The sequence below is a fragment of the Rhinopithecus roxellana genome, chromosome 5, assembly GCF_007565055.1.
Source record: "Rhinopithecus roxellana isolate Shanxi Qingling chromosome 5, ASM756505v1, whole genome shotgun sequence".
Classification (NCBI taxonomy): Eukaryota; Metazoa; Chordata; class Mammalia; order Primates; family Cercopithecidae; genus Rhinopithecus; species Rhinopithecus roxellana.
The window spans coordinates 162,636,554-162,659,959 of NC_044553.1; the positions used below are offsets into that span (position 1 = coordinate 162,636,554).

At 41.9% G+C, this 23,406-nt stretch overlaps 1 protein-coding gene across 1 annotated transcript in view; it reads left to right on the forward strand.

The window, feature by feature from the left end:
* Positions 1–23,406, forward strand: part of TDRD9 (tudor domain containing 9) — a 137,195-nt gene that overhangs the window by 20,402 nt on the left and 93,387 nt on the right. Inside the window, exons 2-4 of the mRNA XM_010376950.2 lie at positions 12,112–12,218; positions 20,435–20,532; positions 23,088–23,309. Of these exons, the coding sequence (XP_010375252.1) occupies positions 12,112–12,218; positions 20,435–20,532; positions 23,088–23,309 (427 nt within the window). The remainder of the gene's footprint in view (positions 1–12,111; positions 12,219–20,434; positions 20,533–23,087; positions 23,310–23,406) is intronic.

Below are 23,406 nucleotides of genomic sequence, written 5' to 3' on the forward strand. Positions count from 1 at the left end.
CAAGACTCCGTCTCAAAAAAAAAAAAAAAGAAATAAAATGTATCCAAATTGGAATGGAAGAAGTAACATTATCTCTGTTTGCAGATGATATAATTTTATATGTTGAAAATCCTAAAGATTCCACAAAAAACTGTCACAACTAATAATTGAATTCAGCAAAGTAGCAGTCTGCAAAGTTAACACACAAAATTCAGTTTCATTTCTATTTTTATTTTTTTTTGAGACAGAGTCTCACTCTGTTGCCAGGCTAGAGTACAGTGGCATGATCTCGGCTCACTGCAACCTCAGCCTCCTGGGCTCAAGGGATTCTCCTGCCTCAGCCTCCCAAGTAACTGGGACTACAGGCGTGCCACCACGCCCAGCTAATTTTTGTATTTTTAGTAGAGATGGGGTTTCACCATGTTAGCCAGGATGGTCTTGAGCTCTTGACCTCGGGATCCACCCGCCTCAATCTCCCAAAGTGCTGGGATTACAGGCGTGAGCCACCACGCCCGGTTCAGTTTCATTTTTGTACTCTAACAATGAACAACCTAAAAAGGAAATTGCAAAACTATTCTATTGGCGATAGCATAAAAAATAATAAAATACGTGGGCCGGGCACGGTGGCTCAAGCCTGTAATCCCAGCACTTTGGGAGGCCGAGACGGGTGGATCACGAGGTCAGGAGATTGAGACCATCCTGGCTAATACGGTGAAACCCCGTCTCTACTTAAAAATACAAAAAACTAGCTGGGCGACGAGGCGGGCGCCTGTAGTCCCAGCTACTCGGGAGGCTGAGGCAGGAGAATGGTGTAAACCCGGGAGGCGGAGCTTGCAGTGAGCTGAGATCCGGCCACTGCACTCCAGCCTGGGTGGCAGAGCAAGACTCTGTCTCAAAAAAAAAAAAAAAAGAAAAAAAAAAAAAATAATAAAATACTCAGGGATTAACCAAAGAAGTGAAAGTCTTAGACAATGAGAAGTGCAAAACATTGCTGAAAGAAATTAAAAACATAAACAAATGGAAATACATCCTCTATTCATGGATTGGAAGACAATATTGTTAAAATGTCAGTACTACACAATGTGATCTACAGATTCAATGCAATCTCTGCCAAAATCCTAATGACTTTTTTTTTTGTAAATAGAAAAATCCATCCTGAAATTCATATGGAATATCAAGGAACCCTCAATAGTCAAAACAATCTTGAAAAAGAAGTACAAAGCTGGAAGACTCACACTTCCTGATTTTAAATCTTACTACAAAGCTACAGTCATCAAAACAGTATGGTATTCGCATAAAGACACATAGACCAAAGGAGTAGAGAGCCCAGAAATAAACCCTCATATACATGGTCCATGATTTTCAGTAAGGGTGTCAACACCAATTAATGGGAAAAAGACAGTCTTTTCAACAAATGATGCTGAGAGTAGTGGAAATCCACAGGCAAAATGAAGTTGGATTATTACTTTACACCATATACAAAAATTAAGTTAAAATGGATTAAAGCTCAAAAGTAAGACCTAAAACTGCAAAACCCTTACGGGAAAACTGAGGACACAAACTTCACATTGTATGTGGCAATAATTTCTTGACTATGACCCCAAAGGCACAGGCAACAAAAGAAGAAATAGACAAATTGGACTTGATGAAAGATTTGTATATCAAAAAACTCAACAGTAAAAAGGAGCTCACAGGATGGAGAAATATTTGCAAATCATGAATCTGAAAAGGGATTAATACATAGAATGTATAGAGATTTCCCAAAATGCAACAAGAAAAAAACAGATGTTTATTTTTTTAAGAGACAGGGTCTCGCTCTGTTCCCTAGGCTGGACTGCGGTGGTGCAATCATAGCTCACTTCAGTCTTGACCTCCTAGGCTTAAGGGATCCTTCTGCCTCAGCTTTCCAAGTAACTGGGACTATAGGTGTGCATCTGTGTGCCTGCTATTTTTTTTATTTTTATTTTTTGTAGAGACAGGGTCTTACCATGTTGCTCAGGCTGGTCTTGAACTCCTGATTTTGAGTCATCCTCCCACCTTCACCTCCCAAAGTGCTAGGAATATAGGCATGAGTCATTGCACCTGGCAAAAAAGTTGATTCAAAATGGGCAAAACAGGAGTTGGTGAGGATGTGGAGAAATTGGAACCCTTGTGTACTGTTGGTGAGAATGTAAAATGGTGGGGCTGCTGTGGAAAACAGTATGGTGGATCCTCAAAAAATTAAAAATAGAATTACTATATGATTCAGCAATTTCACTTTTGGGTATATATCCAGAAAAGTTTAAAGGAAGACCTTGAATAGATGTTTGTACACCTGTGTTCATAACATCATTATTCACAATAGCTAAAACGTGGAAGCACCCTGAGTGTCCATTGATGGATGAATAGATACAGTGTGGTATATCCATACAAAGGAGTATTGCTCAGCCTTAAAAAGGAAGAAAATTCTGACATAACGCTCTGACATAGATGAACCTTGAGGACATTATGCTAAATAAGCCAGTCACAAAAGGACGGATGCTTTAGCCAGGCACTATGGAGTGTTCCTGTAGTTCCAGCTACTTGGGAGGCTAAGGTGGGAGGATTGCATGAACCCAGAAGTTTAAGGCTGCAGTGCGCTATAATTGCACCACTGCACTCCAACTTGGGCAACAGAGCAAGACCCTGTGACAGAGTGAGACTCCATCTCAAAAAAAAAAAAAAAAAAAAAAAATCCTCAAAAGGACAAATACTCTGTGATTCCACTTATATGACATTCCCTAAAGGAGTCAATATCATAGGGCCAGAAAGTAGAATGGTATTTGTTGGTGGCTAGGAATAGAGGGAAATGGGGAGTTATTGTTTAATGGATACAGAGATTGTTTTACAAGATGGAGTTCTGGAGATGGATGGTGGTGAAGGTTGCATAACATGAATGTATTTAATACTGCTGAACTGTACTCTTAAAAATAGTTAAGATGGAGGATACTTTTGCTGAAAGACTTGTGAATAGCATGATTCATTTCTAGCAGAGGCTAAGTTTAGGACAGCAGCTTCCATTGAGAAGTCTTTCTGTGTCGTGAATAGCATTTTAATGACCTCTTGGCTCACATAAGCAAACAACATAGGGATGTATCTGCTATCAAAATCCATGAAGCAGGGGTCTAGATGAGATTATATGATGTCTTGCAACGTGTAATTCATTTTGCTAGTAGAAGAATTCTTTGTAGAAGTTGGCAGATTGAAGTGTTTTTTCAGGGGAGTAAATCCTCCAAACAAAAACAATCCAAAATATAGTCAGTCCAGGTCCTGGTTTTAGTTATTCTTTGACCCCTGATTATAAACAATTTCATGTATGTTTTCACTGTCTTCTGGTTATGACACCCAGGGAGTCGTGCAATATGAATAACACAATGGTCAACCTCATATATTTGTGATTGCAACAATAACTTTGAAGGTTATGACTCATGAAGACACAGAAGCTCTAAACAACGCTGGCTTTGCCAATTTATTTTATTTTATCTTATTTTTGAGATGGAGTCTCACTCTGTCATCCATGCTGGAGTGCAATGGCATGATCTCGGCTCACCGCAACCTCCGCCTCCCGAGTTCAGGTGATTCTCCTGCCTCAGCCTCCCGAGTAGCTGAGATTACAGGCGCCCACCACTACACCTGGCTAATTTTTGTAGAGACAGGGTTTCCCCATGTTGGTCAGGTTGGTCTCAAACTCCCGACCTCAGGTGATCCACCCGCCTCGTCCTCCCAAAGTGCTGGGATTACAGGCATGAGACACCATGTCCGGCCGGCTTTGCCAATTTAAACAAATCCTGGTTTGTTTCCTTCTTCCCTCCCTCGCTCCCTCCCTCCCTCCCTCCCTCCTTCCCTCCCTCCTTCCTTCTTTCCTTCCTTCCTTCCTTCCTTCCTTCCTTCCTTCCTTCCTTCCTTCCTTCCTTCCTTCCTTCCTTCCTTCCTTCCTTCCTTCCTTCCTTCCTTCCTTCCTTCCTTCCTTCCTGCGTCTTTCTGTCTGTCTGTCTATCTTTCTTTCTGTCTTTCTGATGGAGTTTTGCTCTTGTTGCCCAGGCTGGAGTGCCGTGGTGCGATCTCGGCTCACCGCAACCTCCGCCTCCCAGGTTCAAGCGATTCTTCTGCCTCAGCCTCCCTAGTAGCTGGGATTACAGGCATGTGCCACCACGCCCAGCTAATTCTGTGTTTTTAGTAGAGACGGGGTTTTCTCTATGTTGGTCAGGCTGGTCTTGAACTCCTGACCTCAGATGATCTGCCTGCCTCGACCTCCCAAAGTGCTGGGATTACAGGCATGAGCCACCGCGCCTGGCCAGTTTCTATTTGATAATCAAATAAATGTCCCTTCTTTCACCACAATGATTAAACTATGTATTTGGTTCCAGGAGGTATTTTCTTTCTCAGTTTTTGTGCTGAGCAATTTTATCTTGAATTTAGAAACTAATCTTACGAAGAACACAAGAAGATGACCCCAGGTCTAGGACTTGGAAGCCTGCGTTAGGGAAGGATATAGAAACGTGACATTTGATCATGGGAGGTTAGAGAGAATTTTAGAGGTTCGGTCTGGTAAATAATGGACCAGATACACTATGTGAATAAAATGTTGTGTACCTCATCTATTTCCTGATCAAACATTTAGCAAAAACTGCATGCATGTGTGAAAGTTGTCAGAGTCAAAATGTAGTCATTAATATATATATATATATTTTTTTGAGACGGAGTCTCGCTCTGTCACCCAGGCTGGAGTGCAGGGGCCGGATCTCAGCTCACTGCAAGCTCCGCCTCCCGGGTTCACGCCATTCTCCTGCCTCAGCCTCCCGTGTAGCTGGGACTACAGGCGCCCGCCACCTCGCCCGGCTAGTTTTTTGTATTTTTTAGTAGAGACGGGGTTTCACCGTGTTAGCCAGGATGGTCTCGATCTCCTGACCTCGTGATCCACCCGTCTCGGCCTCCCAAAGTGCTGGGATTACAGGCTTGAGCCACCGCGCCCGGCCAGTCATTAATATTAAAACCCTGACAAACAGAGCCAAGGAAGACCATGAAGAGAGGGGTCTCACACTTGTATGTTTTATAACGAAAAAGACTGCAAAACCTACAGCCTTGCACAAAGGCCATCACAACCTTACTCAAAAAATATTTCTCCAAGGACATCTGCCCAGCCACTGCTTGACCAGCTTCAGACTAGCATCACCCTGTTTTGATCTTTGTAGCCAAGGATAATTATTTCAAAACAATTATGTACTCCTCCTCATTTTTGCCTTGAAAAACCTTTATCTTTTTTTTAATCCTTTTTTTTTTTTTTTGAAAAACCTTTATCTTTCTTTACTTCCCTGAATACACAAATAATTTACTGTGGTATGTGTAATTCCCATTGCAATGCTTTATTCCCAAATGAAGATCTTTCCTTGTTGAAAAAAAAAGAAAATCCAGAATTTTTCAGATAGTGCCCTAAAATCAATTTTATATGCCTTACTGGTTGTTAGGTTGTTCCTGCACTTGACTTTATCATTTGTTTACTACTAGTAAAAAGCAGCATGCCAAATAATCCCTAATTTTCCACTAAAAAAATAAAGATGTTAAGCTTTTTGAAAAGTTTAGATTAAACCTACTGTTGTTAGATTAATGTTATTTGTTGCTTCCCTTTATCTGGAATGTGGCATTAGCTTTTTTATTTTAGCCCCCTTTAATTCTTACTCAATTCCATGACTTAAGGTTTGAAAGCTAAACACTGGGACTTTTGGAAAACACACTGACGGTTTTGTTTGCATAATTAAATCGGCATTGTACATAAAAGGATATGGCTACCTTTTGTTAAATCTGCACTTTCTAAATATCAAAAAAGGGAAATGAAGTATAAATTTTTGTATAGTCTATTTGAAACATTTTGCTTGCTTGATATTAGGGCTTTGCCCCTTTCCTGTAAGTCTCTTGGGATCCTGTGTAGAAGCTGTTCTCATTGAACACTAAACAGTTAAGTCCTTTCTCTGGTACTAGCTACAAATTCAGTTTCATATTCGACTTCACAATTTAAATAAACTGAAATATTTCTTTTTTTTCTTTTTTTTTTTTTGAGACGGAGTTTCGCTCTGTTGCCCAGGCTGGAGTGCAGTGGCTCGATCTCGGCTCACTGCAAGCTCTGCCTCCCGAGTTCATGCCATTCTCCTGCCTCAGCCTCCCGAGTAGCTGGGACCACAGGCGCCCGTCACCACGCCCGGCTAATTTTTTTTGTGTTTTTAGTAGAGACGGAGTTTCACCTTGTTAGCCAGGGTGGTCTCGATCTCCTGACCTCACAATCCGCCTGCCTCGGCCTTCCAAAGTGCTGGGATTACAGGCGTGAGCCACTGTGCCCAGCCATAAATGGAAATGTGTCTAAAAAAAATAGTTAAGATGGTAAGTTTTATTTTATATATATATTTTTGGAGACAGAGTCTCGCTCTTTTGCCCACGCTGGAGTGCAGTGGTACAATCTCTGTTTACTGCAAGCTCTGCCTCCTGGGTTCATGCCATTCTCCTGTCTCAGCCTCCCGAGTCGCTGGGACTACAGGCACCTGCCACCACATCCGGCTATTTTTTTGTATTTTTAGTAGAGATGGGGTTTCACCATGCTAGCCAGGATGATCTCAATCCCCTGACCTCGTGATCTGCCTGCCTCAGCCTCCCAGAGTGCTGGGATTACAGGCGTGAGCCACCACGCCTGGGCTTATGTTATATATGTTTGCCACAATAAAAATATAGAAAAAAATGCAGTTAATATTTAAGGAGAAACTGATATTGAATTTCTTTTATTCAGTAATTTATTTAAAATACGACTGCATTTTAAAGTTAAAAGTCGTATTTCTATGTGTTTTTTTCTTGTCTTAGTGATAAGAAAATATAAGAATTCTTTTTTTTTTTCTTTTTTTTTGGGACGGAGTCTAACTCTGTTGCCCAGGCTGGAGTGCAGTGGTGCGACCTTGGCTTACCGCAACCTCTGCCTCCTGGGTTCAAGCAATTCTCCTGCCTCAGCCTCCCGAGTAGCTGGGATTACAAGTGCCTGCCACCACGCTGGGCTAATTTTTGTATATTTAGTAGAGATGAGGTTTCACCATGTTGGCCAGGCTGATCTCAAACTCTTAACCTCAGGTGATCCACCCACCTTGACCTCCCAAAGTACTGGGATTACAGGCGTGAGCCACTGTACCCAGCCAGTAATTCTTTTTTTTTTTTTTTTAATTATACTTTAAGTTCTAGGGTACATGTGCACAACGTGCAGGTTTGTTACATATGTATACTTGTGCCATGTTGGTGTGCTGCACCCATCAACCCGTCAGCACCCATCAACTCGTCATTTGCATCAGGTATAACTCCCAATGCCATCCCTGCCCCCTCCCTCCTCCCCATATTAGGCCCCGGTGTGTGATGTTCCCCTTCCAGAGTCCAAGTGATCTCATTGTTCAATTCCCACCTCTGAGTGAGAACATGCGGTGTTTGGTTTTCTGTTCTTGTGATAGTTTGCTGAGAATGATGGTTTCCAGCTGCATCCATGTCCCTACAAAGGACACGAACTCATCCTTTTTTATGGCTGCATAGTATTCCATGGTGTATATGTGCCACATTTTCTTCATCCAGTCTGTCACTGATGGACATTTGGGTTGATTCCAAGTCTTTGCTATTGTGAAGAGTGCCACAATGAACATACATGTGCATGTGTCTTTATAGCAGTGTGGTTTATAATCCTTTGGGTGTATACCCAGTAATGGGATGGCTGGGTCATATGGTATTTCTAGTTCTAGATCCTTGAGGAATCGCCATACTGTTTTCCACAATGGTTGAACTAATTGTCAGATTCACCAAAGTTGAAATGAAGGAAAAAATGTTAAGGGCAGCCATAGAGAAAAGTCGGGTTACCTACAAAGAGAAGCTCATCAGACTAACAGCAGATCTCTCGGCAGAAACTCTCCAAGCCAGAAGAGAGTGGGGGCCAATATTCAACATTCTTTTTTTTTTTTTTTGAGACAGAGTCTCGCTCTGTCGCCCGGGCTGGAGTGCAGTGGCCGGATCTCAGCTCAGTGCAAGCTCTGCCTCCCGGGTTTATGCCATTCTCCTGCCTCAGCCTCCCGAGTAGCTGGGACTACAGGCGCCCGCCACCTCGCCTGGCTAGTTTTTTTGTATTTTTTTTAGTAGAGATGGGGTTTCACCGTGTTAGCCAGGATGGTCTCGATCTCCTGACCTCGTGATCCGCCCGTCTCAGCCTCCCAAAGTGCTGGGATTACAGGCTTGAGCCACCACGCCTGGCCTCAACATTCTTTTTTTTTTTTTTTTTTTTGAGACAGAGTCTCGCTCTGTCGCCCGGGCTGGAGTGCAGTGGCCGGATCTCAGCTCACTGCAAGCTCCGCCTCCCAGGTTTACGCCATTCTCCTGCCTCAGCCTCCCGAGTAGCTGGGACTACAGACGCCCACCACCTCGCCTGGCTAGCTTTTTGTATTTTTTAGTAGGGACAGGGTTTCACCGTGTTAGCCAGGATGGTCTCGATCTCCTGACCTCGTGATCCGCCCACCTCGGCCTCCCAAAGTGCTGGGATTACAGGCTTGAGCCACTGCGCCCGGCCTCAACATTCTTAAAGAAAAGAATTTTCAACCCAGAATTTCATATCCAGCCAAACTAAGTTTCATCAGTGAAGGAGAAATAAAATCCTTTACAGACAAGCAAATGCTTAGAGATTTTGTCACCACCAGGCCTGCCCTACAAGAGATCCTGAAGGAAGGCCGGGCGCGATGGCTCAAGCCTGTAATCCCAGCACTTTGGGAGGCCGAGGCGGGCGGATCACGAGGTCAGGAGATCGAGACCATCCTGGCTAATACGGTGAAACCCCGTCTCTACTAAAAAAATACAAAAAACTAGCCGGGCGAGGTGGCGGGCGCCTGTAGTCCCAGCTACACGGGAGGCTGAGGCAGGAGAATGGCATGAACCCGGGAGGCAGAGCTTTCAGTGAGCTGAGATCTGGCCACTGTACTCCAGCCTGGGCGGCAAAGCGAGACTCCGTCTCAAAAAAAAAAAAAAAAAAAAAAAAAAAAAGATCCTGAAGGAAGCACTAAACATGGAAAGGAACAACCAGTACCAGCCATTGCAAAAACATGCCAAAATGTAAAGACCATCAATGCTAGGAAGAAACTGCATCAACTAAAGAGCAAAATAACCAGCTAATATCACAATGACAGGATCAAGTTCACATATAACAATATTAACCTTAAATGTAAATGGACTAAATAGTCCAATTAAAAGACAAAGACTGGCAAATTGGATAAAGAGGCAAGAACCATCAGTTTGCTGTAATCAGGAGACCCATCTCACATGCAGAGGCACAGATAGACCAGTAATTCTTAATTGTTTTGCTGCAAATGTTTTCTTTCAAATGATCACCTGCTCCCCTTCACCTGGTCAGAGCCATGCTGTTAAACTAAAAGTCAGGTATTGTTATTTCTGTCTTTGGTCAAAACCCATCTTACTCAGAACAAAAGCCAAAGTCTTTATAATTATTCCCAGCTCCTCCCTGGTACTTCCAGCTCTTCTCCATACCCTTCTGCTCCCTACCCTCCATTTTTCATCATTCTCTTCCCACCCCCTCCTGTGCCACCTGGCATCTTGACTCTCTCAGCTGCACCTGGTACACTGTTATTGTTGAGTGAATTAATGAGTAAATGTCAGGCAAACAGTAACCAGAGGAATGCTGATATTTTGTAACAGGTAAAAGTTGGATTTGATGCAAACAGCATTTTATTAAAGTGTATTAGACAGGATTCTCCAGAGACACAGGACTAATAAGATACATATAGATCTGTAAGAGGGGGAGATTGCTGATGATACTTGTGCATGTGATTATGGAGGCTGAGATGCTTCGCTATATACCTTCTGCAAGCTGGAGAAGGAAAGTCGGTGGTGAAATTTAGTCTGAATTTGAAGGCCTGGGAACCAGGGGAACTGATGCTATAACTCCCAATCCAAGACAATGCCTGAGAACCCGGATGGGAGACTGCTGATATGAATCTCGGAGGCTGAGGGTCTGAGAATCAGGAACTCTAGTGTTCCAGGGCAGGAAAGACTGGATGTCCCTGTTCAAAAAGAGAATATTGACCCTTCCTTATCCTTTTTGTTCTGCCTGGGTGGGCTCTCAGTGGACTGGTAATGCCCATCCACATTACTGAGGCAGGTCTTCTTTACTCAGCCTACTGATTCAAATGCTAACCTCTTCCTGAAACCCTGACACAGCCAGAAGAAATGTTTTACCAGCTACGTGGGCATCCCTTGACCCAGTCAAGTTGACATAAAATTAATCATTACATAAAGTTTGTCTCAAATTTTAAGAATCAGTATCATATAGTCTCTTTGACAACAGTGCATTTAAACTAGATATTGATAAGGAAAACATAGGTGATAGCATATAGTGCATATCACAATTGTCTTTTTTCACTTAATGTTGTGGACATGTTTATCTATTGGCATGAATAGAGCCATGACACTCTTTAAAAATGATGCACATTAACTAAGGTATGCCATCGTTTTAGCTTGTCCCCTGTTGGACATGGTTTTCAGGTTTTAATTATTATAAATATTATGAAAATATACCCTTCCTCCCTGGAATCCTTAATACTGCCACCCAATTTCAATTTTGTCCACATCTCTAATCAGCATTTTACATATCTATTATGTCTCCTTCACCTTCGCAAGAATGGCAGTTTCCTGTGGGCAAGGACTTTGTTTTGTTTCTTGCTGTATCTTTAGTGTCGGAGACAGTGCCTTTTGTGCAATAGGTGTTCAGTAAATATTTGCTGAACAAATGAATGTTTCCACGCATGTCTTTGCACGTGCTTCGTTTACATGTGCTGATGTTAAAGAAAGATTCTGAGGAAAAGTTGGATTGTAGGAGACGTGTGTTTTAAGTTTTGGTTAGTTTTTAGTTTTTATTTTGTTTTTTTTTTTTGAGATGGAGTGTGGCTCTGTTGCCCAGGCTGGAGTGCAGTGGCACCATCTTGGCTCACTGCAACCTCCACCTCCTGGGTTTAAGTGATTCTGCTACCTTAGCCTACCTTAGCTGGGATTACAGGGATCTGCCAGCATGCCTGGTTAATTTTTGTATTTTTAGTAGAGACAGGGTTTCACCATGTTGGCCAGGCTGGTCTTGAACTTCTGACATCAAGTGATCCACCTGCCTTGGCCTCCCAAAGTGCTCGGATTACAGGCGTGAGTCACCATGCCTAGCCTGTTTATTTATTTTTTTTTGAAACAGGGTCTCGCTGTGTTGCCTAGGCTGGAGTGCAGTGGCACGATCTTGGTTCCCTGCAACATCCACTTCCTGACTCCAGGGATCCTCCAGCCCCAGCCTGAGTAGCTGGGACCACAGGCATGAGCGACCACACCCGGCTCATTTCTGTATTTTTTGTAGAGATGGGGTTTCACCTGTTGCCCAGGCTGGTATCAAACTTCTGAGCACAAAATGATCCAGCTGCCTTGGCCTCCCAAAGTGCTGGGATTACAGGTGTGAACCACCCTGCTCAGCTGTTTTAAGTTTTAAGATACTGTAGCTGAGTGTGGTGGCTCATGCCTGTAATCCCAGCAGTTTGGGAGGCCAAGGCAGGCAGATCGCTTGAGTCTAGGAGTTTGAGACCAGTGTGAGCAATATAGTGAGACCCTGTCTGTACAAAAAATAAAAAATTAGCTGGATGTGGTGGTGTACACCTGTGATTTCAGCTACTCAGGAGGCTGAGGTGGGAGGATTGCTTGAGCTTAGGAGGCTGAGGTTACAGTGAGCTATGATCACAGCACTGCACTCTAGCCTGGGTGATAGAGAGAGACCTTGCCTCAAAAAAATGATATTGCAAACTACCCTTCAGAATAAGTGGTCATACCCATTTACCATAAACGTATCTCTCCTCATACATATTCTGAAAATATTTGCTCTTTTTGCCAATTTGATGGGTGAAAAAATGGTTTGTCATTGTTTTAATTTACATCTGCCTGGAACTGAGTTTGAGTGTATTCATTTGTTTATTGACTATTTGCATTTTTTCCCACGATTTAATGTGAAAAACTTCTCTGGTACACAAGGGTTTCTTGGCTTTTTGGAAATAGTATACTAACTTTTACTATTCTTTTCAGGTCACTCAGCCAAAGGAGCTCAGAAGTAGAGTATATTAACAAATACAGACAGCTTGAAGCACAAGAGCTTGATGTGTGTGGCAGTGTCCAACCAACCAGTGGGCCAGGTAAACAGGTCTCTTTAAATATTTTAGATAGGATGCATGAGTGGTTCACATGCTAAAATATTAGGTTCATAGTGCATGCCTGTAATTCCAGCTACTCAGGAGGCTGAGGTGGGAGGATCACTTGAGGCCAGGAATTTAACACTAGTCTGGGCAACATGGTGACACTCTGTCTCTACAAAAAATAAAAAAATTAGCTGAATGTGGTGGTGTACATCTGTAATCCCAGCTACTTGGGAGGCTGAGGTGGGAGGGTCACTTGAGGCTAGGAGTTCAAGTTCATCCTGGGCAACACAGGGAGACCCTCTCTCTCTAAAAAAAAAAAAAAAAAAAAAAAAATATATATATATATATATATATACACACACATATATATATATATACACACACATATATATATATACACACACATATATATATACACACATATATATATACACACATATATATATACACACATATATATATATACACACATATATATATATATACACACATATATATATACACACACATATATATATATATACACACACATATATATATATACACACATATATATACACACACATATATATATATACACACATATATATATACACACACATATATATATATACACACATATATATATATATACATATATATATATATATAAATATAATGAAATAAAATTAGTAGGCTAGGTGCAGTGGCTCATGCCTATAATCCCAGCACTTTGGGAGGCCGAGGTGGGCGGATCATGGTCAGGAGATTGAGACCATCCTGGCCAACATGGTAAAACCCTGTCTCTACTAAAAATACAAAAATTAGCTGGGTGTGGTAGTGTGTGCCTGTAATCCCAGCTTCATGGGAGGCTGAGGCAGGAGAATCACTTGAACCTGGGAGGCAGAGATTACAGTGAGCCACGATCGTGCCACCGTACTCCAGCCTGGCAACAGAGCGAGACTCTGTCTCAAAAAGAAAAAAAAATTATTAGAAGCCTTTAAGAAATGTAGTGGCCAATACAAAAATTAGCTGAGAGTGGTGGTGTGCGCCTGTAGTCCCAGCTACTTGAGTGGCTGAGGCAAGAGAATCGCTTGAACTGGGAGGTGGAGGTTACAGTGAGCCAAGATCATGCCACTGCACTCCAGCCTGGGCGACAGAGTGAGACTTCATCTCAAAAAAAAAAAAAAATATATATATATATATATATATAAATATATATTTATATAAATCATGTGTGCAGAGGCGTTGTGCTGGGAGGAAGCCTGGTATTCCAGCCCTGAAAGAGGGGCCAGTGCTGCTAGGGAGTAGACAGTGGGTGTGGGTGGCAGAGGCAGAGTGAGACCCTTTCTCAAAAAAATAAATAAATAAAAATGAAAGAAATGTAGTATTTTAGTTATAGTAAGGAATCCTTACTACTTGCTAATTAGGGATTTTTTTGGGGATGAATGTATGGTAGGTTGTAAAATGTTAATTTTTTTCTATTTTGAATGTGGTTCCTAAATAGTCTGTTCTTTGGAAGACTAATAATGGTCTCTTACCTTCCTGTTAATTAAAACTACTTTTTTTTACAATAAAGAAATTAAAATGAAATTTTAAACAATGCAGAAATGTATAAAATAAAAAAGTAAAAGGTCCTTCTTAAATTCCTAGTTCCCAAGAGTACAACTGTTCAGAGTTCACAGTTAGTTACTTTCTGTGAGTATGAAATTTTTTCTGAGCAAATTGTCTTACTAGCACCAGACCCTATTCATGTGATAGAAGTTATCTTTTGATTTTTTTTGCTTTATGAGAGGTCATCTGTCATAGATTTCTGCTAGTTCAGTTGAGAAGCTCTGCCTGCTGCCCTGCCATCCTGTGTACGTGTGCTCAGAGTTGGGCACAAGTGTGGGTTCAAGTAACACTTTCTCTTTTAGCCTTTTAAAAAGTATGAAATACAGTTGATACATAATAGTGGATTAATCCTTATCATTCTTGGGATTGATTTGGGCTTCCTGACTATACCGATTGGTATCTTTTAATGAGTCCAGGAAAATTCCGAGCCGTCATCTATGGCCCACTCTTTCATTTAGTTTTGTGTTTTTCATTTGTTTGGTCACTATGCTCTATTCTGGTTAATTTCTGCTACGTCTGTCACCTTAAGGTAAAAGCAGCCTTTGGTTCTTCGCCTCCCTTTCTGTGTTCTTGCCTCATCATAGGCTTTGGCCTGATGTTCCCTTGCTATTTCATCAGCCCTGTGGTGCTTTTAAGGAGAGGTTTGTGTATTTCATTTAACATCTTTAGTTGACCTCAGGAAAGAGATTAGTCTGAACAACCCAGTGTATTAATGGAAGTGAGCATTCACAATGTGTGTTATCTCTGGTCCAGTTTCTACTTATGCTAAGAAAAGTACAAAGTTGTATGTATAAGAATGTTTATTGAATTTTTGCTTACCTGTGGGAAGTCTTAAGAATCTCTTAAATGACAGTGAACAGAGGATTGGTGACTTTGGTCTTTTGTACAAAGGAAGAGTACTGTGCAGCTTTGGAGGTATTAAGTAGCCATATGTGTTTTTGTGGAAAGAGAGCCATCATCTAATACTTCTGTTTGGAAAGCACATTAGTTTATAGATGACTCCATGTGATGTGATCCTTCTTATCTCACTCATGTACTGGCCCAGGGGCACAGGCAGGAGCGTGCCAGATGGATTACCACCTTTAGGACTAGCTAGATTACAAATGAATGCCTGTAACTCAAAGTGTCTGCTCTCATACTTTTAAGTTCATATGTGAAACTCTCTTTGCTTTCTTTATGCATGGTATCATAATATATTTGGGGCGATCGGATCAACTATGGCTTTGGCTACTTATGGAGGTTTTGGCTGCTTAGCCACTGACATTTATCAAGGTGTGTTCCAGGGGCTGTATGAGACAATGAGAATTTGACAAGTAAAAAAGACTTTTAACTCTGATCATCTCTGATCATTATAGAGATGATCATTTAATCATCCAGTTACACAAATAAATGCTTTTTGGAAATAAGTTCTCTGAAAGGCAGCTGTATGGGGCATAAAACAAGGATTTGACTTGGGCTGTGATGTCAGGAAAGTAACAGTTGGGCTTAGAGCTGAAGGATGAGTGAAACTTACCGAGGCAGTGTTGGGGTGCTGGGAGGGAAATGTGTGCAGAGGCCTTGTGCTGGGAGGAAGCCTGGTATTCCAGCCCTGAGAGAGGGGCCAGTGCTGCTAGGGAGTAGACAGTGGGTGTGGGAGGGCTGGGCAGGGTCAGCTGGAGGTTGATAGCCTCCTAAAGAGGTCTATGTTCTAATCCGCAGGACTTGTGAATATGTCACCTTCATGGTAAAGGGGTCTTTGCAGATATAAGTTAAGGATCTTGAGATGGGAAGATTTTCCAGGTGGGCCCAATGTCATCACAGGGTTTTTCCTAGAGGGAAGCAGGAAGATCAGTCAGTGGTAGATGTGACAACAGAAGCCATAGGTTGGAGTGATGCAGGGAAGAGGCCATGAGCCAATGCAGGCAGCTTCTCCAGGCTAATAAGGCAAGGAAATAGATTCTTCCTTACAGAGCCTCCGGAAGGATCCAGCAGCCCTGCCAGCACCTTGTCCTTCTCATCTTTGAACCTCTGCTTCCAGAACTGTAAGAGAATAAATGCATGTTTTAAGCCACTAAGTTTGAGGTAAAACGTGATAGCAGCAGTGGAAAACTAACACACTTGTATTGGAAGAGGTTGGATGAGATAGGCAAGACTAGTAACAGGGCTGTGGGCTGTAACTAAGAGTTTTGGTCTTAATACTCAGAGCAGTGGGAAGCTATGAAAGGTTCCATGCTTTTCTTGGGATGACTGTGAAGGGAGGAAGTGGGTGTCGTGTGTTTAGATTTGTGTTTTACAAGAAATACTTTGGGCCGGGCGCGGTGGCTCAAGCCTGTAATCCCAGCACTTTGGGAGGCCGAGACGGGCGGATCATGAGGTCAGGAGATCGAGACCATCCTGGCTAACACGGTGAAACCCCGTCTCTACTAAAACATACAAAAAAAAATTAGCCGGGCGAGGTGGTGGGCGCCTGTAGTCCCACCAGCTACTGGGGAGGCTGAGGCAGGAGAATGGCGTGAACCCGGGAGGCGGAGCTTGCAGTGAGCTGAGATCCGGCCACAGCACTCCAGCCTGGGCGACAGAGCGAGACTCCATCTCAAAAAAAAAAAAAAAAAAAAAAAAAAAAAAGAAATACTTTGGTCATATTTTTGAGAATTGATTGGAGGGGGCCAGAGTGAACCTGAGAAGAACTGGAGGCATTGTCCTAGTCCAGGTGAGACTTGATGGTGTCTTTGACAGGGGTTGGGAGTGGAGGAGTAGGGCCAGTTGAGGGACAAACCGGACAGGAATTGGTGATGTCTTGGACACAGGGTGAAGGAGGGGGCTACAGGAGGCAGAGGGGTGCTGTCCACTTTTTTTTCCTTGAGATGAGGTCTCGCTATGTTGCCCAGGCAGGCCTTGAACTCCTAGGCTCAAGTGATCCTGCAACCTCAGCTTCCTGAATAGCTGGGACTATAAAGGTGTCACCATCATGTCTGCTAAATGTTTTGAAGTGTTGAAGTGCCTCTGGAGCATTGAAGAAGTGAGGTCAGGTTATCGTGTGTGTGTATACATATATACACACACAGACACAAAGCTATTTCTATGTCTATTTCTATTAAAACCATGATATTACACTGATGCCTCTAATTCCAGTCCAGTGCCACAGGTTTCAACATGAACATTTTGTTATATCCAGTTATAAAATAATTTGATTCAAAACACTTTTGATTTTGGTCTGATACAGGTGTTATTTCACTTATAAGTATTAAAAATTATTTCTAAATAGAAATCCAAGGATACCCATTCAGTGAATTTCTATAGATTACATTAGAATCACTTTACATAGTTAAAGATTAATCATTTTTTGAAAACTGAGATTGATTTGCATTGATAAATGAAATCTTTCCTAACAGCATGAGCCTGGTTCTAGATTGTCGACTCCTGAAGGATTCTGTTGCTTTTACATGACAATTTGAATTTGACCTGGGATAGAGTCTTTAGATTGTAGTTAAATTCCACAGTGCTGCTTCCTTTTAAATGTGGTGATATATTTAGTGGCTGTTTGCATCCTCCTTTTAGCTTTTCTTCTGGTTTTAAGAGAATGGCCTGTGTGGAATGTCTAATAACTGAAAGGGAAACATTATTCTTCCTTCAAGTTAATTTTGTATTCAGAATACTAGTCCATACTCAGAAAAAGTCATATATAATTATCTATTTTGAAGATTTAATTTTATGGTCAAATCAGTAATGCAGTAATTAAAATTATTTTCTGTAATATATAGTGTGTAGATTTTAAGATAAGTCTTTAAGTTCACTATATGAGCTGACATAATACTTATCAGTTAAAATTCCTTACATACAGTTTAGAACCTCTAAGTGCTGAACTTTTTGATTAGATTTCATATTTTGTTGATGATGATATAGTGGAGTGTCTTAATGAAGAGAACTAGCAATTTTTATGGCTTCCAGTTTTCCCCAGTTCATGTAAAATATTTTGTTGTTAATCATGTAGGATAAAGAGATAGCAAGAAAATAAGAATAGTTAATTTTAAGATTGAGCTATTTCTCATGCCATTTTTGGATTTTTGCTTTGTCGTGTGTAGTTTGTTGATCTGTCTTAAATTATCCACCATCGTTTTCCTTCTTATTCTGTTGCTGATGCAAAGGTGCAAAAACCATACAGCTGTGAACATTTCTGCTGTTTGGTTTCCTGTCTGCCCTTTGGCAGTGTACACAGAGGCAGGACTTGATTTGTGCTGGGTCTGCTTCAGCCAGTGACCTAAAAACGTCAACTTGTGTTTTGCGTTACATGGAGAAGGGGCTATCCTATAGACAGTATTGTTAGGATTTCTGGAATTTTTTCTTGTAAAATTTCTGTCTTTAAGTAGCAACCTTCAAAATGCATGTAATCAAGTAATGTAAGCCAATATTGTCAAAGTAACAGGGCTTGTTTAGCAGCATGTGTGTGAGCCAGGGCTTGAAATCTTCTAGCAAAATGAATGTGGCTGCAGCCTTTTTCATCTTTCTAAAAGAATCTTTGTCACCTTCTTTCCCCTTTGAATAGCTCTTCCTCAGCTTCTTACTCCCACCCTGTTCCTCACTATAATACTTGCCTCTCCCTCTGTCTGCATGCTGCGTCTGGGCTCAGGGGCTTCTTTCTCTCAGTCCAATTCACAAGGGTCATGTGGATTCTCTTCCCCTTTGATTATGTTCAAGAAAGCCTAGGTATACTAACTGGGAAAACAAGAAGGCATCAGTAATGATCATAGCACTGAGAAGAGTAATGGAAGTAAAGTGAGACTTGACAATGGAAAGAAAATCCCTGTGTTAGTGAACTTTGCAATCACTAGTGAGGCTGATTAGAAGATTAAAAAGCCATAGGTCGGGCGCGGTGGCTCACGCCTGTAATCCCAGCAATTTGGGAGTCCGAGGTCAGGAGTTTGAGACCAGCCTGACCAACATGGTGAAACCCCATCTCTACTAAAAATACAAAAATTAGCCGGGCTTGATGGTGGGCACCTATAATCCCAGCTACTCGGGAGGCTGAGGCAGGAGAATCGCTTGAACCCAGGAGGCAGAGGTTGCAGTGAGCCGAGTTCGCACCACTGCACTCCAGCCTGGGCGACAGAGCAAGACTCTGTCCAAAAAAAAAAAAAAAAAAAAAGCCATATTGACAGGGCTTAGCTTTCCCAAGTTAGGGGTCACTAATGTTTTAGGAAGAACACTACTACTCACAAAGAAGCTATTTTTGCTTTGAGAAAGTATGACAGATCTGGCTCCTGTTTATATAATTGAGAACAGGGAGCACATAACTTTGATTTAAATGTGGGAAAAGAGCCACATTTTCATTATGTATTATTAGACCAATTATGAAAATTGGAATACATGCAGGGAGAGGATGTAGGAAGGCAGGAGAGAAGCCTGGCTGTGTGTTCTATTAGGAAAGGCCAAGGGTGGCGTAGCAGGAGATGCTGCTCAGAAACCAGGGGCTGATGGGAAGGGAAGGTGAGCTGTGGGCGGGGGAGTGAGTGTGGTGCTAAACTTGGCTAAGAGTTTATTTTGGAAGTAAAACTTACTTCTCAGCAAAAGTTTGTCTTCTGTGAGTTTTGATGACTTGTCTGTCAGTTTGTCAAGTGATGACCAGAGGTCTAGAATTTGCAGTGCAGCCAGAGAGCAGGGCATATGTTTACAAGAGAGCAGAGAAGTGTGCCTTGTCAGAACTCTGTATCATGCATCCTGAGCAGAGGCAAGCTGTCCCCTTTCCTGATACCTGTATTTCTTACATTGTTTGATGTGTTTATTGCTACCACTGATGTATTTTAGTAGCAGGGAATGCACACTTACACTGATGCATTCTGTGGAAATTTCAAGGGAAAGTTTTCTCTGTAACTGTGTTGGTACCATTGAATCAGCAATGAGTGCATGTTTTACAGGCCTGTTTTAGAAGGTAGTGCTGAGCTTGCAATGTTGGTGGCAGTGATGGAGGGATGGAATGTTCTCAGTTTGCTTTTATACAAGATTAATAGTGGGCTACTAAGAGAAGTTTCTTAACCAAGTAAACATTTTATTTTAGGTTCGGGGGTACATGTTCAGGTTTGTTACAAGGGTGTATTGGGTGATGCTGAGGTTTGGGCTTCCGTTGATTCCATCACCTGGATAGTGAACATAGTACCCAGTAGGAAGTTTTTCAGCCCTCGCCCCTCCCTCGCTCTTCCTCTTGGAGTCCATAGTGGCTGTTGTTCCCATCTTTATGTTCATGTGTACCCAAGGTTTAGCTCCCAGTTGTGAGAACATGTGATATTTGGTTTTCTGTTTCTGTGTTAATTTGCTTAGGATGATGGCCTCCAGTTGCATCCATATTGCTTGCTGCAAAGGACATGATTTCATTCTTTTTTATGGCTGCATAGTATTCCACGGTGTATATATATATATACCATGTTTTCTTTATCCAATCCACCATTGATGGATACCTATGTTCATTCCATGTCTTTGGTATTGCCCTGATGGCAGTTTTAACCTGTAGAAAATGTATTTTTGTATTTGATTGTGTGTGTATGGTGTGTGTATGTGTGTATGCTGTATATATAGATTAGATAGAACATTGAGTTATCTTTTTCCAGATAAGAAATGGCATTATATTTGTTTGTTTTGCCTTAATCCAGGTCCAAGGCCATCTTTGGCTAAATTAAGCAATGTGACGTGCATCCCAGGGACAACTTATAAATATCCTGATTTGCCTATAAGTCGATATAAGGAAGAGGTAAAATTGTTTTGTTATACTATAATTTTGCTGAAGTCGATATAAGGAAGAGGTAAAGTTGTTTTGTTATACTATAATTTTGCTGAAGTCGATATAAGGAAGAGGTAAAATTGTTTTGTTATACTATAATTTTGCTGTTTGAATACATGTCTGAGGCCCAATACTTCTGGTTTCTAATTTGAAAGTTACCAGTTGCCAGGTGAACACTTCTGTGGTATACAAGGCTCTGTGGTGGATAAGAGGAAGGTGTGTTCAGGGCTGCCTGGAGATGATTTTGTGTAGTAACCATATCGATGGCTTTTCTTTTGATCTGTACTTTAATTTATTTAGTCTTCACCTGAGTACATCTCCTAACATTTAGTTTATCTAGTCTTTCCTTCCATGAAATATCTGTAAGTAAACACTTCATCTTTCCCAGGAGAACTTGTTTAAAGAAACTCACTGCTAAATGTTTTTATGAAGCAAATGACATACCCTAGCATTTCCATTGGGTTTTCTTTACAGCGTTGGCTCTACCTGTCAATTAATGTAATCAATCATTAACATACCATTGTATTAACAATGCCAGGCAGATGTAGCAGTAGGATGATTAAGTTCCTAATTACTTATGTGTTATTAAGCATGGTTAAAAGTAAGCGTATTGGCTGGACGCGGTGGCTCACTCCTGTAATCCCAGCACTTTGGGAGGCCGAGGTGGGTGGATCACGAGGTCAGGAGATCGAGACCACGGTGAAACCCCATCTCTACTAAAAATACAAAAAAAAAATTAGGCGGGTGTGGTGGCGGGCGCCTGTAGTCCCAGCTACTCGGGAGGCTGCGGCAGGAGAATGGTGTGAACCCGGGAGGCGGAGCTTGCAGTGAGCCGAGATCGCGCCACCTGCACTGCAGCCTGGGCGACAGAGCGAGACTCTGTCTCAAAAAAAAAAAAAAAAAGTAAGCGTATTGAAACCTTTATCAACTAGACTTTTGGAAAAAGCAGTTATAAATAGAACTAGAAGTGTTTCAAATTTAATTTTTACTTTGCTTTAGAGTAAATCATGCAACTAAAAATTAGAAGCCAGTATTCAAATTAATTTGTATTCCCTGACCATATCAATTGTTAGAAGGATAAGAGTTTAAATAAGTTTAGAGTGGAGGTGGGGGAGTTCTGGAGGAGGAATTTGAGTGGAGTTTTAAAAATGCTGCATGTAATCTGTAAGTGGAAAAGTGGAAGTTATTTGTTTCCAAATATGTCTGGAGGTGGGAGGATCACTTGAGGCCAGGAGTTCCATACTAGCCTGGGCAACACAGCAAGACCTCATCTCTACAAAACATACCCCCTAAAATTAGCGAAATATGGTGGCATGTGCCTGTGGTCCTGGCTTGGGATGCTGAGGCGACAGGATGGCTTGAGCTTAGGAAGTCAAAGCTGCAGTGAGCCATGATTGTGCCACTTCACTCCAGCCTGGGTGACAGAGCTAGAACCTGTGTCTAAAAATAAATAAACAGATATTTAATAGATAAAAATATGTCTGAAGAATTTAAGATGACATTTTAAAACCACTTGAATGTAGTAACAGCTCTTTTTTTCATGTTCAGTAGAATTATGTGCAGATTCATTACAAAATGTTAAAATAATAGAAACTTGGTAAGAACCATAGAAATCTAATTTTACATTTTCAGTTTTACAGAAGCAATTGAGACCCAGGAAGCTGGAGTTAACCTGGCCTGGTTTTTCCACAGCTATCACTAGTTACTGGTTTTGTTTGTTTGTTTGTTTTGAGATAGAATCTTGCCCTGTCGCCAGGCTGGAGTGCAGTGGCACGATCTTGGCTCGCTGTAACCTCTGCCTCCCGGCTTCAGGCAATTCTCCTGCTTCAGCCTCCCGAGTAGCTGGGGCTACAGGTGTGTGCTATGACACCCATCCAATTTTTGTAATTTTAGTAGAGACGAGGTTTCGCCATGTTGGCCAGAATGGTCTCAATCTCTTGACCTCGTGAACTGCCTGCCTCGGCCTCCCAAAGTGCTGGGATTGCAGGTGTGAGCAACCGTGCCCAGCCACCAATTACTGTTAAATAGGTAGTAGAGTTGCATTTAAGTGTGGCAACTGTTTGTCACCTCCTTGCTCTATTGTGTTGTGTTTAGAATGGTTAATTAATAACTTTAGGGCTGGGCACGGTGGCTCACACCTGTAATCCCAGCAATTTGGGAGGCCGAGGCAGGCGAATCACTTGAGGTCAGGAGTTTGAGACCAGCCTGGCCAACACGGTGAAATAAACCCTGTCTCTACCAGAAATACAAGAATTAGCTGGGTGTGGTGGTACATGACTGTAGTCCCAGCTACTTGAGAGGCTGAGGCATGAGAATCGTTTGAACCCGGGAGACAGAGGTTACAGTGACCCCAGATTGCGCCACTGCATTCTAGACTGGGCAACAGAGCGAGACTTCATCTCAAAACAAAACAAAACAAAAACTTGAAGATGAAAGAAAAATAAATCCTGAAAGACTTCCTAATATAGGTGATACTTTACACTGACGTTTTGTGCTGATTTTGAAATAATTTTTTAAACTTTTAGGTTGTGTCTTTGATAGAAAGTAATTCCGTGGTGATTATACATGGGGCCACGGGAAGCGGTAAAAGCACTCAGCTCCCCCAGTATATCTTGGACCACTACGTTCAGCGCTCCGCCTACTGCAGCATTGTGGTCACCCAGCCCCGGAAGATAGGGGCAAGCAGCATCGCCAGGTGGATCAGTAAAGAGCGTGCCTGGACCCTGGGGGGTGTGGTGGGCTACCAGGTGAGACTGGGAGGGATGGAGGGACTAAGAGAGCCAGCCATCTCTCTATTCCTTAATTTCGTTAAGTTTTTTTCTGTGTAAGTTGATAGTATGTGAC